Consider the following 18,146-nt stretch of genomic DNA (forward strand, 5'->3'; position numbering starts at 1 on the left):
TGTTTTGTATTTCTAATCAAGTCCTCAAAAACAGCATTTTTCTACCTCAAGATCTCGAGCCGGTTTGAGCTGATGTGGCAAGAGTGCAGGTGCCACTGTGTGCAGCTGTTCTTATATCTCAACATTAACATGCAGCAGTGTCTTTATGACATCACAGATAGGCACATTTTCAGATGACTCAGTTCAGTGAGGGTGAATATTGTGAGAGGAGAATTGGAAGAATGCACCAATATGAGAATTTTGAGACATAGATCGTATTAATATAAGTTCACATAGCTAGGAAACAATGCTAAACACTCAAAAAGGCCATTTATAAGATAGTTCCCCTTTAAGTACAGAGAACAACGAAATTCCTTCTTTAGAGTTCTTTCTTCTCAGGGAGTTCATTCTTTCTCTTTGCCTTCATTTCTAGGCCTGGGTGAGAACCACCAAGAGAGAGCTAGTGCTGTTGTGCAGTTCCTGCTTGCCGCGGGGCTGTATAACAGAATATAGGGAGGGATAGAAATCTATAGTGCTCCCTCTGTCCTGTGGAGGGCGGCAATACGCCTAGACGCGTAGTCCGCCGGAAACTTACAAGAAGAAGAAGAAGAAGAAGAAGAAGCAGAAGAAGAAGAAAAAGGAAAATGGCGGCCATCGCCAAAACAGTTCCCAAAGATGCACAGGTAACGTTTTTTGTTTATAAATTAGGCTTACAAACCAGAAACATACATTAAATCCGTCTTACTATTTTCTTTTGATATCAGTGTAAATGTCCGCTTAGATTTTCCATAAAGCTAACGTTAACGTTATTTTAGCTTTCTGCGTTAGCGTACAAGCTAACGTTAGCCCCTTTACAGTAACGTTATCTAACTACGGAAATTACAATATATTGGGTGAATGTGTATACTATTTGCCCATTTCCTTCCAATGGGTTGACTTGATATTAGCGAACGGTAGATGGCTAGCATTGGCCGCCACGTATATTGATGGTGTCTCATTAACGCCGTCTCCTTCTCATGTCGCTTGTCCAGACTCGAGGCTAATAGTGATGGATCCAGCAAAAAGTGCTTCATTATGATTGTGTGATGGACCCATTCTCTCTGCTCAGGTGATGATCCAAATCCTCAAGGACATGGGGATCACGGAATATGAACCAAGAGTGATCAATCAGATGTTGGAATTCACCTACAGTAAGTCTAGTTGGCTATAACTTAGCCGTGTGAAACCGACTCTGTGCTACATGGACTGTATACAGAACCAGAAAGGTCTTTATTGCCAAGTAGTTTACACATAAAAGGAATTTGATTTGGTAGTTTTTGGTGCGACATTAACGGACAGACAATTACGGTAAAATAAAATGGATATAAACTAAATAAAAATAGAAGCACAATATAATATATTTATTATACATTTAATTTACATTTAATATGGTCAACACTAATTAGAATACAAATTACAACAGTGGAATGGAATATTTAACAGGGCTGTGCAATTGAGCAGTAATGTGCAAAAAGTATGAACAGTGAAGTATGAGCAAGTATGAATAGCTTTGATTGTATATACACATATATAGTCCAGTAAGGGTGTGTTAATGTAACACAGTGGGGATATGTGTCAGTGGGGATCCAGAGCCTTGTTGATGAGGCTCACTGCAGAGGGGTAGAAGGCTAGAATTGATTGATTGAAAACTTTATTAACAGATTGCAGAATGGGTACAGTACAGCTCAATACATACAATTGTTAAGGGGATGCAGACTAGAGAAAGACTTTCGTCTTGTTTACATCAGGGTCCCCCATCAATTCATCATAACATACAGATAGACAGTACTGCTACATCTATACATTTATGACATACCAGATCTACAAATACAGTACTGTCTGTGATACAAAAATAGTCTAGAGAAGAGAGTATACATTTGACGTAGAAACTGTACATTGGAGGAGGAGAAGCTGTTCTTGTGGCGTGAGGTTTTGGCCCTGATGGACCGCAGTGCAGGCAGCCTCCTGCCAGAGATGAGATGTCTCAAACAGATTGTGACCGGGGTGGTAGGGGTCGGCCACAATCTTACCTGCATGCTTCAGGGTCCTGGAGGCGTACAGGTCCTGGAGAGATTGATCCTTGATCAGAAGCGGTTGGTCATGAAAATGCAGAGCTGGTGAACAAACAATTATAGACTAAAAACTTGACTATCTTTGGCGAAAAAACTGTCCAGTGTCCATAGTGAGTTTTTGGATATTATTGGAAAAGTGTCTCCACTGTTTTTTGAGTGAACTGGTTCCCAACTCTGTATACAGTCCTGTAGCACAGAGTCTGGTTCACACGGCTAGCTGTAACTCTGGGTCACCTGTGGTGTTCTTCAGCCTGTTTGTTGCAGCGTCCCATGCTAGTCCATGGTTGTGGACCTGCTGGAGTCCTGCTACTTTGTGTACTGTTATGGGTTAGTTGCAATTTCATGATTAATGGTAAGTTTTTCTGCAATATGAACTTTTGTGCCAACTAAAAGTGAACTGATAAGCACGCATGGAAGTCAGGATGTTTAAAGTAAAAGTTATATTCTGATGAGTGAAAACGAGACTGGTGTATTCTCCTTCACAGAGAGTTGGATGACGATGTTCCACTGTCAAACATCAGTTTTCACAGGCATCTGTGCAGCCTTTTTTATTTACTGTCCATGGAAATGATGACGTACACAGCCATAAGGGTATGGTTTCCTTAGGGCGGCTAGGTGGTGTAGTGGGCAAGGCACTCGCCACCAATGTGGAGACGCTGGGTTCGCATGTTCGAATCCAGCTCTCCACATTGTTTTCAGTTTGGCTGGTCGTCCGTACTAATACAATTGGCAGTATTAGAGGGTGGGAAACTGATGGGTGGGGATCGGGCGTTGTGGACAGCGACTCCTACAGGTCGGTTGGTGCGCCTGCGCAGTAGAATCAGGAAGTGTCGGGGGCAGCGTGAGCCTCCCACGCGTTACTCCTCGCCACTGAGAGATCGAGCTGCGCAGGTGAAAATATGCGACTGCTGTTACCTCAAGTACCGGAGGGGACTTGTGCTATGTATGACTTAGTCCACATTGCAGCCGGCTTGTGGGAGGCAAGAAACGGCGTTCGTGACAGGGGAGGGTTGAATTGGATGATACGAAATTGGGATGGGAGAAAATATAGAAAATGGGAGAAAAAAGTGGATCAAAAAAAAAAGGGTATGGTTTCCTTACGCAGAAAAGACATGCCACTATTGTCCGTTGACTTTTCTGATAATTGCATCACTGCATAACTCGTAAATGTCCAAACAAGCTTAATTTTGGTCATTTGTGATAATCTTTCAAACTAATTTGGTTGTGGATGTCTGGATTTGGGGCCGATTTTTTAGGTGTTTAGCAGGCTGTGACGTACAGGCATAGAGATGGGTGTTTAGCAAGCTGTGACATACAGGCGGAGAGACGGCTCTGCATAGGAGTGTGATACAGGTGGTATTCAGAGAAGACTGCTCAGTTGCAATGACACTTGATTACAGTGCTCTACAGTTGATTTTGCCAGCCCTTTGATGCCACTTGCTCTGTTATTACATGGAATCCCTCTTCTGTGCGCTTTGTACACAACCCTTCAACTGGCCTTATATGATATATTTGCTCAAAGGCAAAGCAACTCTGAGGTCATACGCAATGTCCAATCTGTTCCTCTGCTCGGTCTTCAGCTGGACCAGAGCTGAGAAGCCACTTTCACAAAGATAGGTAGTGCAAAAAAAAAATTATAATAATTTTTTTTTTTATATAATTGTTTTTCTATTAGTCGACTAATCGAAAGAATAATCGACAGATTAGTCGACTACCAAAATAGTCATTAGTTGCAGCCCTATGTGAGTGCATTTGATGGTTGTTACATAGTGTTATTGTTCGTTGAGCATCCTGATGGCCTGGGGATGGAAGCTTCTTCTGAGTCTCTGTGGTGAGACAAATTAGACTGTGGCGAAACACTGACTTAAAGTTGTATCTGTAACCATCTCTCAACGTATTGCCCCTTTCTTATTTAATGTAATTTACAGGATACGTCACAACCATTATTGACGATGCCAAAATCTATGCGACACACGCCAAGAAGTCCACCGTGGACGCCGATGACATCAGGTTGGCGATTCAGTGTCGAATGGACCAATCCTTTACTTCTCCGCCACCACGAGACGTAAGCCTCCATATTTCTTAGCATTGAACTCCCTGGTGGCCTCCAGCATCTTGGCAGGAATGAAGCCCCACCTCTCCACAAATGAACATCAAAATTAATGACGTCATAGTGAAGACAAAGTTTTGATTGAAATAATTATTCAATAATATTAATTATTATCCGATTCTAATGATTGTTGAGTGTTCACAGGTGTGAGGTTATTTGTGGTGGTGTCAGCCAGGACAGCCTCAACAGTGGAAATAACTGTGTCCATGCAAGAAGAGACAATATTAATATTGTTATATTAATATATATATATTATATACGAGTTTGGGAAATCTATTTCTGCTGGGCCTTTTTAGTGTCACAGATTCCCCAGTTCAAAACTGCCACAGTGATCTGTCTCCTTATTAGACTCTCTGGCCATACCGCCCTCACACTGGTCCTCTCAGCCCTCCTACCCTGGCCCTCTCAGCCCTCATACCCTGGCCCTCTCAGCCCTCCTACCCTGGCCCTCTCAGCCCTTCTACCCTGGCCCTCTCAGCCCTCCTACCCTGGCCCTCTCAGCCCTCCTACCCTGGCCCTCTCAGCCCTCCTACCCTGGCCCTCTCAGCCCTCATACCCTGGCCCTCTCAGCCCTCATACCCTGGCCGCGTGTTGCTTTTTAACAGCGCAGCAGTGCAAGAATGTGACAATTTGACCATGTGACCGCGGCAACGCGGGAGAGCGGCAGTGCGGAAATAGGCTGTCTCTAAGACAAACTCTAACCTTAACCAGCTCCTTAACAGCGCCTAAACTTAACCGTTCTAACCTTAACCAACTCCGAAACAATGCCTAACCTTAACCTTAACCATGCCTAACCTTAACCATAGAAAGAATATTGCCATTCTCTAAGACAAACTCTAACCTTAACCAGCTCCTTAACAGCGCCTAAACTTAACCGTTCTAACCTTAACCAACTCCGAAACAATGCCTAACCTTAACCTTAACCTTAACCATGCCTAACCTTAACCGGCGAAAGAATACACGTTAAAAAAAAATCACGTTAAAAAAAAAAATTGATGGGATTCGAACTCGTCAACAACGGACCACAGGACCGCAGGACCGCTGCTCTGCCAGGTGAGCTGAAGCGCCGAATGAAAATCATGGCGGATTACTCGGGCGGTTACGTAATTCCGCTCGCGCTCTGCCGCTCCGCTCGCTCTGCCGCTCTGCTCTGCGGTTGCCGCGCCTGCCGCGGGGCATGGCGCAGCCAATCAGGGAAAACGCGGAAGCAAAAGCAGCACTGCTGCGCTGTTATTAAGCAATAGGCACCCTGGCCCTCTCAGCCCTCATACCCTGGCCCTCTCAGCCCTCCCACCCTAGCCCTCTCAGCCCTCCTATGAGTGACTTGCCTGTCTCCTTTTTAAAAACGAGCTTGTGTGTGTTTAGTTTCTTCTTGAAGTGGCCAGGCAGAAGAACCAGACTCCCCTTCCGCTCATCAAGCCCTATGCCGGGCCTCGCCTGCCTCCAGACCGCTACTGCCTGACGGCACCCAACTACAGGCTCAAGTCCATACAGAAGAAGGTAGTGAAACAACCGCAAGGTTTTAGGATTATTTTAATGGTATTTCTGCTTTTTTGTTGTTGATAAGTATAAGAAACAACTTCAGGCGGCTGGGTGGCGCAGCGGACATTGCGCTCATCACCAACGCAAGAGACACCGGGTTCGACTCCGGCTGTCGGCGTTGCCTCCGGCTTGGGCCAGCCATCATACTAACTCAATTGGCAGAGTTAGCGGGTGGAAGTCGATGGGTGGTAATCTGGACGTTGTGGACAGCGACTCCTACAGGTTGGTTGGGGATGCCTGCACAGCAGAGACAGGAAATGGTGGGGGTAGTGTGAGCCTCCCACACGTTACACCTCGCCAATGAGAGTCCGCGCTGGCAGGTGAAAAGATGTGACAGGCTGCTTCCACATGTATCTGAGGGGACATGTGATGCAAGGCTTCTATCCTCCCTACAACCGGCCAGTGGGGGGCATATGCAAGCAACGTTCAAGACAGGGGAGGGGAGAATTGGCACAGCGGAATTTGGATGGGAGAAAGATAGAAAAAGTGGATAAAAAAAAAAAGAAACAACTTCAGTAGCGCTCCAGGTAAGCTAATCGAGGAAGTGGGGATCTTATTTATGAATATATATCAGATGAGTACAGTAATGGTAACTATTGAATGTAATTTCTTAGGGTTTGCTCATTTATTCATGTGTGAAAGGTCTTTCTGAGTGGTAGCAGATTGAAATACCTGGTATTTCCAATCAGTCATCCTTAGTTAGAATTCGATGGCACTGATAGCGCTTTCACACCGGCAGGGCTCCGGTTCAAGCTCCAGCTCTGGAGCCTCTGAACCTTGGTGCTCTCTGGCGAACCAGCCCGCATTTACACCTATTTAAGCGGAACCAACGTTCCACCGTCTCTGTCATCAACGGGCGGACTGCGGAGGTAAACATAATGCATGGAGAAAGGCTTAGCGAGCCTGCACGCACGCACACACACACGCACGCACACACACACACGCACTGTATACGTTTGAAATGAATTGTTCCAGCAAAGTAGGCTTCTATTATTCGAATTACTTGTTTTAATGGGTATCATAGTAGTAAGTCCTACTGTAGAACATGACATATTAGCATGACATCTGATTAGAGCTGCCGCGATAACCGCATTACCGCGGTATCGCTGTTGCATCACGCTCACCGCAGAGTTAGGCTGAATACCGCGTCACCGCTGTTTTTTTATCATAATAAAGTTGGCTTGCGGCTTTGCAGATATACCCTACTCGGTTCCAAGCGACCCTATTGGGTAGAAGTGGTACCAGAAAAGTCATGTGAAACATTGCAGACCACTGACTGGTCAGAAGAGAGACGCGTCACAGTTTGGAGGCTCTGAACAAAAACAGAACGCCGCCATCTTTACTGCCTCGCTAAGGATGCATTTCATTCAGGATTTGTTTGCGACAGAACCAAGTGCAATAAACAAAAAAGAATGGATTCACTGTGTATTCTGCCTTATTTATTGATGAAACAAAACCGACATCAACCCAATTTACCACCGAGCGGAGAGTTTAGTGTCACAACAAGATCGCTGATGTGTTAAGTTTGTTGTTGTTATTAGCCTAATACTACCGTCAGCCGATATACATGAGAGGTAACGTTAAACCCGGGTTGCTTGGTAGAATACACAATGAGAGGTAACGTTAGCTTTGGCAGAATAGACGCAACGAGAGTATGGTTAATGTTGTTATTGATTGATTGATTGATTTAAACTGTGTTAAACTGGCTTGCTGCAAGCCCTCGGACATGGCTAATTGGCTATGCCCACGGAGCTTTCAGTGTACACAAGCGAGCGGCACCGCCTGCATCCCCACACGGAGACAAACGGAGTAGTACCTGGCTGCAGTGGAAAAGGAACGAAGTACCAGGTGCCTAAAGCGGGTCGAGTCGAGTAGGTACTATGCAGTGGAAAAGCGCCATTAGACTAGAGGCAGGCTATAAGAGTAGACTACTAAAAAAAAAAAAAATGCATTCAAACTTGTATTTTTTTTTTGTGCGCACTGTGCGGTAATAACCGCGGCGGTAGGAAATATTTCGCAAATTAGTGCGGTAAGGAAAATATCAATACCGCGGCAGCTCTACATCTGATTTATTAATGCCAATACTGGACGACAAGCGCAATTGGCACTTGACAAGTGTACACTATTGATTAGTCACTCACAGTTAATGTCCGACCGTTTAGCTCAACTGGTTAGTGTGGCTGCCACTAACCTGATCCCAGGTTCAAATCTCTTGGTAACAAGTAATTTTCTTTAACGTTAATTCATTTATCCACTCTGGTTGGATGGTGTATTGTACTTGTGCTGTATAATGACGATACATTTTAATCTAATCTCATTTTGAAATCGCTACCTTTTGAGTGGATCATCATGGTGCAATGCCACACCTCCGAAGCCTTTTTGCACATTCTGCCACTGTCATGTCCATAGGCAGCGTAGCGATAAAAAAATATTCCAGTAAAGGGCGATTATCACAGAATCTTTATATTTTCCTGAAACTTAAAAAAAACAAGGGTTTTTCAAAATGGTATAAAACGGAAATGAACCAATTAAAAAAATAAAAATAAAAAATCCGTTTCAACAATGTTGACTGCAAACAAGTCATTGATAAGCGACGGCCAGATTAGACACATAGCCATAATTAAGACATAGTTTATGCGTTTGCAAATATGAGAGCTCTATCATTGAAGTGGACGCTGGCATACGGAGGCTTTTAGCGCTCCGCATGGCTGGCAATCAATGTGTTAACTGAGTGACTAATCGATAGTTTACACTTGTCAAGTGCCAATTGCGCTTGTCGTCCAGGATTGGCATTAATAAATCAGATGTCATGCTAATATGTTATGTTCTACAGTAGGACTTACTACTATGATACCCATTAAAACAAGTAATTAGAATAATAGAAGCCAAGTCAAGAGTTTTCAAGTCAAGAGTTTTATTTGTCACGGCATACAAGTATACAGTTCCAGCAAAGCCTACTTTATGACACACCCACTGATGATGTCACGGTTCGCAAGGAAAAAACAACTATTTTTCTGTTCCAGCTGAGCACCAATTTTTCACGTTCCGAACAAATTAATCCCGGTGTGAACGTGCCGGCCGGTTCGAGATTACGTTCGGGAACCGGCTCCAGCACGAGCCCGGCCGGTGTGAAAGTCCTATGAGAGCCACCTGCCTTTCTAGTACATACAAATGTAGTTCCAAAAGGCTTGTAATTATTTGCTTTGTTGATAACAGGGATGCAACAATATGTTTTTGAGGCCAATATCAATTTTCTTCCCCCTCCATATTGACCGATACTAATTGTAAGATTTACAGTCTAAATGCAGGTGCAGAATACTGTAAGTATAGTTCTTCAGATAATCAAGTGGTATCATAGTGTTGGGGGGGGGGGGGGGGGCTTACAGGGGGACACTCCCTACAACATATAAAAGGACACAACCAAAAGAGAAATTAACTGCAATCAAATCATGAGCCCCATGTCATCACTTGCTTCTCATTATGTGTTGTTTCAATCATATCCCTGTCTCGTTGAACAACACACTGCAGCACCCACTCTCCACACTTTAGATCACCTAAACACACTTTATATTTATTGGTAAAGGATTTGCACTACAACTCGTACACCTTACTGTAAATTGTACCTAAATTGTACCTCATCCCATTTCTGCTTTGCACTATATAGTATTGTATATTACTACATTGCATAGTATATTGTATATTGTATGGTAACTCAGTTACTTCTATTCTGCATCGAACATTGTACATATGTCTATACTGAACACTGTGACCTCTATTTTTACTTCTATTTTACATGCTATACTATTTTATTTCATACTTATCTTGTCTAGCACAGTCTCTGGAGCGTAACAGTAAGAAGCATTTTGTATAAAAGTATTCTGTACTTCTGTATGACAACTATTAAAGAAACTTGAATGATTTGAATGTTGCTGTAGGTGTCGTCGTCAGCAGGCAGGATTTCTGTACCTCGCCTCAGCGTGGGAGCCGTCTCCAGTAGACCCAGCACGCCCACACTCGGTGAGATATGCCAATACTCTCATCACATACTGTGCTGATACCAGGCTAAAATACCAAAGGCAGAATCCAGGTATGATGCTATAGATGACAAAAGAGGGATGCACTAATATACCAAACAACATCGGCCGTGGTTTGGTTGGTGTCATTGGACAAAAAGCATTGAGAGGTGATGTGTTTTTTTTTCTCTATGTGAATCTAACATCTGTGTGAAAAGATGGAACATCAAGTTGCTTTGCTTTCTTTCTCTTGGCATCACATTATTGTTCCTCTGAAGACCCGTCTCAGGCCCCAGCATCATCCCCGGTATCCAATACCAGTATTGATGGGGGTTATTTTTTACTGTCATATAAATTGTGCTAGGGCTATCTCCAAGAACACAATTTTAATATGAATAAGCCAAAATCAGGCAAATATGAACTATTATGGGATGTACCAATAGAAAATATGGATCATTGGGTTGTGCTTTGTAACACTCATTGCTTGCATTGATTGTAACACCCAGGCACACAAATCATGTGAAAGGGACAGTGATGCGAAAGTGATTGGTTTTTAGTTCACATCAATAATCCTGTTTTCTTTATTTACATTTGGCTGGCAGTTTGGTATTTTAATTCCCAGTTAAACTGGGCATGCCTCAACCCCAAAACGTTGGAACAAATGTCAAAATAGGCATTATTTGGATGAACTGACTACATATTTGGAATCTAAATGGGTACATTCTCGCCTGGAAAAAACATTAAAACTCTATAATAATGGTCCTAGGGCATACGTTAAAACAGCGTTCAGGGGCGGTCAGGTGGCGTAGCGGAGATTGCGTTCGTCACCAACGCTGGAGATGCTGGATTCGCGTGTTAGAATCCAGCTCCCGGCGTTGTCACCAGCTTGGCTGGCCGTTCACACTAATACAATTTGGCATTATTAGGGGGTGGGGAAGCTGGCGGGTGGGAATCTGGCGTTGTGGACAGCGACGCCTACAGGTCAGGTCTCGGCGCTTGCTAAGCGGGGCCGGACTTGGTGGAGATAGCGTGCCCTCCCATGCGTTACACTTCACCAATGAGAGCCCTCGCTGCCAAGTGAAAAGACGTCACTGGCTGTCGGCGCACGTCTCGGGGGAAGCGTGCGATCGACTCGGGATGCCCTTGTACCGACTCGTAGGAGAACATGCATACAGCGCCAGGTAGGGGAGGGGGGGGGGGGGGGGGGGGAATTGGCACAACAACTAATTGGGACGGGGAGAAAATCAGAGAAAAACCAGAAAAAAAAATAAAAAATAAAAAAAACAGCGTTCAGTCTTGGTAAATAGTCAGCATATCCCAGCTAGTTGTTGGTGTTTATGTTGCATAGCAACCGCTTTGCAGTGCAGGCAGCCAGGAGGCTCTATTTTATTTTGAACATTATTATTTACTAAAACCAGGCCTCGCTTCACGTCAGGCCGAACTACGCCCCTTAGCTGTGATATAATAACCATATACCATTGTTACAACCCCAGTACGTCAAGGGAAAGGAGTAAATAACATAAAGGATGATTGTGTTGTAATTTGTGATGAATGAACCAAAGGAAAAATAAACCAATGCCAACAACAAATTTAGGTTAAAGAAAGTGATATATTGTGCAATATATACAATCAACCAAAAAAAACAGACTAAATACACAATGAAAATGGTGGATTCTGGAGACACACAACCAAGGGGGAGGGGGAAGGAAAAGGAACTTGAATGATGCCAAAGGAATGAACTGAGCAAAACTAACTCTGTAAGGGATAGACTTATCTAACACACAAGTCTAATAAAAACCTACTCCTTATTACCTACACACTAACTAACAAAACACATGTCAAACATACAATGGGTGGCATCACTCCTGACCTAGTGTGTCTAGACAATATACTACTATGTGTAGCACCAAATGTATTGGGCCCCTTACCTGCTCCAATTCCCAACACATACACTTTACTGAGTTGGCTAACTGAGTTACATACAAACATCAAACCAGAGACAAAATGGAATAAACAGGAAATGTCGCATGGTTTTAAAACAAGAGGAGGGCTTCTGATTGGTCAACTGGTGGATTGATTGATGACTGGCTGGGTTCCTATTGGTGTCTCGATGAACGACAGGAACCTGGATCAGAGTAGCAGGTGGAGTGAGAGAGGGAGACACAAAAGGACAAACAAAATACAACAGCCACATGCTGGAACGTAACAACCATGGCCTGTCGTGAGCTATTGCTTAAATGTATCTCCCAAAACGGCATAGTGCACCTTAACTCATTGGCCAATCACGAGTAAACTTGTGTTTCGCCGCCAACGCTTGAGCGCCAATAACGAGTAAACTCGTTTTTGGATCCTTTGATCTTTTTCCTTTGATCCCCGTTCTAAACGATCATCCGGATCACTCTAGCCGTCCCTGGCTCATTTGCCTACGTTGGAATTGCAATGCCGATCGAATCTCACCAGGTGGCAGTATCGCCTACCTTTTGAACTCTAATAGAAAGGGATCATGAGAGACAATGGCTGAACTGGACTGTCAAGACTTGCTCTGAGGGGGAGGAGCTCTTGCAGAGCAATCGCATGGAGATCTGCTCGCCTTAACCTATAGTTCTCCGTAAACACGTGTAATTACATATAAACAAGTAATCGTGATTGCCGATGGGACCACTGGAATTATTCTTTTTGGAGTACCTTCTGGCTAAGGTAAGGACCCCCTATGGCTATTTTACCGACCCCCCCCCCCCCCCCCTTGATGATTTTGTGAGGGCACATGTGTACAGGGCATATACCTTTTTGATTTGGGGTTTCAGGAGATCAACCAGAACGATTTGGGCTTATTGCATATAACTCATTTTATCTCGCGATCTATGGAAAAAGTCTGGATTATTTTGGAAATGGGTGATGTTTAGCGTGTAATAAACTACAAACTACAGTGTGTAGAAACAAACTATTTTTTACATGTTTGACTAGAAATAGTGTCTGTCAAATGAGCCATACTATTGTCTCCATAGCTATAATATAGAATATACAATAGCTCCGCAAAGATTGTGAAATATCGTGAAAATGGTCAAGAAAAGCTGGCGCTAGTCAGTGCAGATGGGGAGAGCTTGTGGCCGTCAATGAGTTAAGTGCGGTGAAGTACTTTCCTGACCTTCTGACTGTCTGTGTTCTCAGGTACCCCCTCTGTTCAGTCAGTAACACTGACGGGCCAGCGCTTCACTGTTCAGATCCCCACCTCCCAGCCGGCAGCATCTAAAATAAGTAAGCAACCATCACTGTATCACTGGTGACAGACAACCCCAGTAAGCAACCATCACTGTATCACTGGTGACAGACAACACCAGTAAGTAACCATCACCGTATCACTGGTGACGGACAAAACCATTAAGCAACCATCACCATATCACTGGGGAGTGGGACAGACAAAACCAGTAAGCAACCATCACCGTATCACTGGTGACGGACAAAACCAGTAAGCACCCATCACCGTATCACTGGTGATGGACAAAACCAGTAAGCAACCATCACGTATCACTGGTGACGGACAAAACCCTTGTACCTCAAAATGTTTCCCAAATTCAGTTCCGACGGTGAGAACATGATATGAGATATAATTGAGTGATCTCAGATTGTAATGTCGACCTCTTGGTTGAATGAGTAAAGTGCTTATGCTTATGTAAGTTAGTAGCTGCCCCAGGATGACTTTGTATGCAAACAAATTCCAATGTATGTCTTCTTATGGCCAGGGATGACTGTCCTGACAATTCATGCAATACACAGTGATGTGTGAGGGATCAGCTGTTTGTTACGAATCGTAAAGCAGCATGATATATTGTGTCTAAAGCTCGAAGATGTGATTATGGGGCATTCATGTATAAAATCACCATAATCATAAATAGGTAAGAAAGTAGCTGAAACAAGCCACTCTTTAGCTTGAAAGCTGTAACAAGCCCTGTTTCTGAAGTAAAAACTAAAGTGTTTTTTCTAGTTGTTCAATATAGAGTTTAAAAGAAGATTTTTCATCAAGATGGAAACCTAGATACGTATAAAATGACACCACATTTATTACCCTCTTTTGTATTGTAGTGATGCTTAAAGGCACTGAGGGATTTGGACATCAATATAGTAAATTCAATGTTCATACCTTGGTAGGGTTACTTACTGCAGAAACATGTTGAGACGGAAAGAATGAAAGACGAGACCGCGAAGTCCATTGATATCCTCCATTTGTATTTTATCAACACTAGTCCTATTGCAAAAAACAACAATCTTAACACTTTGATTGCCTAAGGCTAAATTCATGATATACCATCCCTTGCCAGCTCTATTTGTCTATGGAGAAGTTCCCCTTCTTTGCAGGGCTATAACTTTTTAAATGCTATTGCTAAATTGCCATTATTAGGGCCCATTCAAGGTCCTATATGTATTGTTCATTGTGTAGCAACGAATATATTCATAATAAAATATGGTCTAAAGTACAAGTATGTTTTCATCTCTTTCTGCAGCTTTCTCCAGAACGTGATTTATAGCCCCAAATGCATTATATTGATGATGAAATAGTTTGGTAGGAATCTGTGCGAGATAAAAAATTTCAATTGGACGTACTTCTAGAAGTTTCTACGTATCATCTGATGATGACCGGATGGGCGGGGGATCGTTTATAATTCCGTGGGCAGCGTTATATCATTCATCTAGTGTGGGTGATATGATCATCAGAGCAGTTTATATCGAACACGTTCAAAAATAACGCTGAATCTTACCGTATCTTCCTCGCGACGTTGGACGATGAGCGTGGAACTGAAATATTCCTATTATGGGATGTAGAAATACGCGATCTATTTCCAGGTTGTATAATAGTATATACGTCCAAATCATGTTGTTTATCGAGTTATTGGCAACGGATCGCTATGTATTGTGTCGAGATCGAGTCCCGGGACCTATAGAGAGTGCCCGGAAGTAATATGGACGATCAGCACTTCATCCACATAACGTCCTGTTTGGCGCTTCTGCCGATCGGCCACCAGATGGCGCTCTTGAACCGCTAGAGGATTGAGAGGAGCTCAGAACTGTGTGTGAAGGCTGCGGATGGAAAATATGATTCCGATCACAGATTTTTGAAATATTGATATTAAAGACGAGTTACGGCGTCCTCGGCAACTTGAGCATGGCGGGGAAGGACGCCTAAACACGTTTGCGGCACTTAAAGTGTTAAGTGCATTAAAAAATTATTAAAATAAAGACTTGTGAAGTTTCTCAGTACACATGGGAGTATTCCTGATTTGTGTTTGGACAGGCACGCCGTCTCCAGCGGTCCAGAACGTCCTCATCAACCCGTCTCTGATTGGCTCCAAAAACATCCTCATCACCACCAACATGGTGTCCCACAACTCGGCCAGCGACTCGCTGAAGAGGAAGCATGAAGACGAAGACGACTACGACGCTCTATGAGCTCCCTCTCACAATAGACTTGTCGTCATAATGACTGCTGTGAATATGTTTGGTGTTTTTGGGGGTTTTACCCTGATACTGATGGTAGATATTGGGCTCATAGGCTGTATTGGAAAACATCAACAGTACTAAAATACTACTTCTCTTAGGAGAAAATAACTTCTGGAATGTCTTTTTGGGTCATACTGTTTTGTTATTTTCTTTAGATGCAGAGCAACATTTTAATTATTTTCTTTATAAACTGGTTTGCCTGCCTCCTGGTGAACATTACACCCATCGTTTCCCATGATTGGCCACAACACACTTTCCATTTACCTGTATGCAAGTCATTCTGTTTAGGGTTAGATTGATATGAGTTTTCCAGACAGCTTATTAGTAAATCAAGGCCCATGGCTGATATTGAATTGTTGTAAATTTACAGAAATCTACAGCAACACAAACCCTAAAACCGCTGTCAAATGAACATATGGTTAGTTTATAAACTCATAAAATATTTGCAACGGTACATTTAAAAGCGCATTGAGTTCCCAGCAGGAACTCTATTTTGAACAACCTGAACAGACATTTTAAATAGACAAGGGCCTGTATAAATAAACAACTCTCCAAAGGATACGTTAAAGAAGTGCATTCAGGCATGGCATTGTCCCAATGAAATTAATCAAATGCTAATTGATCAATCAAAGCTCATTCATTCCATTGTTACGTGGTTTCTGAGCAGCTTGTTATTTTTCTAAACGTCAGAACCTTGGCCAAACAGCAAGGAGCATGAATGACCTTCCATACAAAAGAACGTGCCATTTCACCCCAGCACCAAAACTTCAGCCAAATCCATTCAACAACTAGGCAAAACCCATTTTCCATATGTCCTTTATTTTACCTTTTGGATTTCAAATATTGCAGTGTTTTTTCCCTTAAAATATCTGAAATGTGGAGCACTATTTAGCCCCTTTCTGGGTAAACTAGCATGAAATTATTGGAATGGATTCCTAGCGACCTCTAGTTTCATATACCATCATTTTCACTCACCCACGAAAGATGGTAATGTTGGCAGGACGACATTCTAAATAGGATATTATCGACCAATATATATTTTAAGAGCGGCTTGATAGATACAAACCAATACATTGGCCGAACCGTAATTCTATTTCTGAACGAGTATTTCTGGCGAGTTTCCATCCAAATGAAAGGTAGTTGAGCTGAATTAACGTGAACTGTCTTTTCTTTCAAATAGAAATGTCTCTTTGAATTGTGAATTAATCGTCTGTGTATATTCATAAAATTAATTGTTGTGGTTGGTACTCCACCATCAACCCACCTTTTTTTTGTAATCAAGATAATTTTTATTTCATTCTGTTTTTTTTGTGTTCCCATCCCAATTTTGTTGTTATCCCAATTCCCTTCCTGGTCGTTGCGCGCATTGTCCCACTGTCGGCCTAGGGAGGGTGTAGAACTACCACATGCCTCCTCCGATACATGTGGAGTCAGCCAGCCGCTTCTTTTCAGCTGACAGCGAGGACTCTCACTGGGGGAATGTAACGCGTTCACGGTGGTTCACGCTATTTCCCCCCGATCCCCTCTCTGCTGAACAGGCGCCCCGACCGACCAGTAGGAACCGCAGTTTACAATACCCTGCTGGCTTCCCACCCCGCTAACACTGCCAATTGTGTTAGTAGGGACGACTGACCAAGCCGGAGGTACCACTGACAGCTGGATTTGATCCCAGAGTCTTCGGTGGTAGGCGAGTACATTCTCCACTGCGCTACCCAGCCGCCCCTTCATTGTCCTGTTAGTCAATACATATTACCTATAGGGGCGACAGTAGCTCGGGGGGTAGAGCAGTCGTCTGGCAATCCGGAGGTTCCCGGTTCGATTCCCGCTCCGATTCCCGCTCCTCCCGGACAGCGTGTCGATGTGTCCTTGAGCAAGACACTTAACCCCTAATTGCTCCCGATGAGCAGGTTGGCACCTTGCATGGTTGCCTCCGCCGTCGGTGTGTGAATGTGTGAGTGAATGGGTAAAAATGTGAGTAACAAATTGTAAAGCGCTTTGGATAAAAGCGCTATATAAAAAAGCAGCCATTTACCATCATCATACAGGGTTCAGTGTTTTTTTCTTTTTCATTGATGTTATACAATATATGCACAACACAAGGAATTAGGCTACACAAATCATACGGTAACAAGGATAAAGTTAATTCCATGTATAGCTTTTATTTTGATGGAAAATACATGTAGATAAGTGTGATCCTATGGGCATTTACAGAATGTACAAATTACATTTGTACACTTAAAATGGTACTTCACCAAAGAATAATGCTGATTTATTTTGCACATAATCTAACACGTATCTAAAAACTAGCCAGTGTTGCACACATTCATTCAGTTTGACAGTTATTGAGTAAATGAGTTTGAATATGGCCACCAGTGATGTCATCTGGGACATTGAATCCTTGTGTTAATTACAGCTCAATGAACACCCTTGGTAACAACACAAAATCACACCAGAGATGAAGTCAAAACGTTTATTTTATTTTAGCATATTTTTCAATTTTACAAGTTTCTCAAGCTTCACACATACGTTTAGTTTCTGCCTCAATCACAATGCAGTAATCAATGCTTGCAAATAAAATAATATATATATAAAAAAAATAAAGCAAAGCAAAGGCCAAATAAACAGTCAACCTTGTATGCACTCTTCAGAATAATAGAGTACATTGACATTCTATAACATAATTTAGGGGAGATTGCAAATGTACAAGTAGCTAATATAACTATATTACAGACTCCCCTATTCATATACACATTATTTATGTGAAAAATACCACCATGAATCCCTATTCATATACACATTATTTATGTGAAAAATACCACCATGAATTAGCTTTTTTTTTTTTATGCCAGAGTTGTAAGAGCAGCACACTCCTGTTAGCTGTAAGGGTAACTACAACAA

The 18,146-nt window shown here is 42.8% G+C and overlaps 1 protein-coding gene across 1 annotated transcript; it reads left to right on the forward strand.

The window, feature by feature from the left end:
• Positions 1-579: 579 nt before the first annotated feature.
• taf9 (TAF9 RNA polymerase II, TATA box binding protein (TBP)-associated factor) lies at positions 580-15,471 on the forward strand. Its single transcript, XM_084333120.1, has 7 exons — positions 580-662; positions 1,088-1,169; positions 4,019-4,155; positions 5,566-5,700; positions 9,678-9,759; positions 12,924-13,010; positions 15,043-15,471. The coding sequence occupies exons 1-7, from the start codon at positions 624-626 to the stop codon at positions 15,195-15,197; spliced, it is 717 nt and encodes a 238-aa protein (XP_084189246.1). The 5' UTR covers positions 580-623; the 3' UTR covers positions 15,198-15,471.
• Positions 15,472-18,146: the final 2,675 nt, after the last annotated feature.

Source organism: Notolepis coatsorum, assembly GCF_963971535.1.
Source record: "Notolepis coatsorum genome assembly, chromosome: 17".
Lineage (NCBI taxonomy): Eukaryota > Metazoa > Chordata > Actinopteri > Aulopiformes > Paralepididae > Notolepis > Notolepis coatsorum.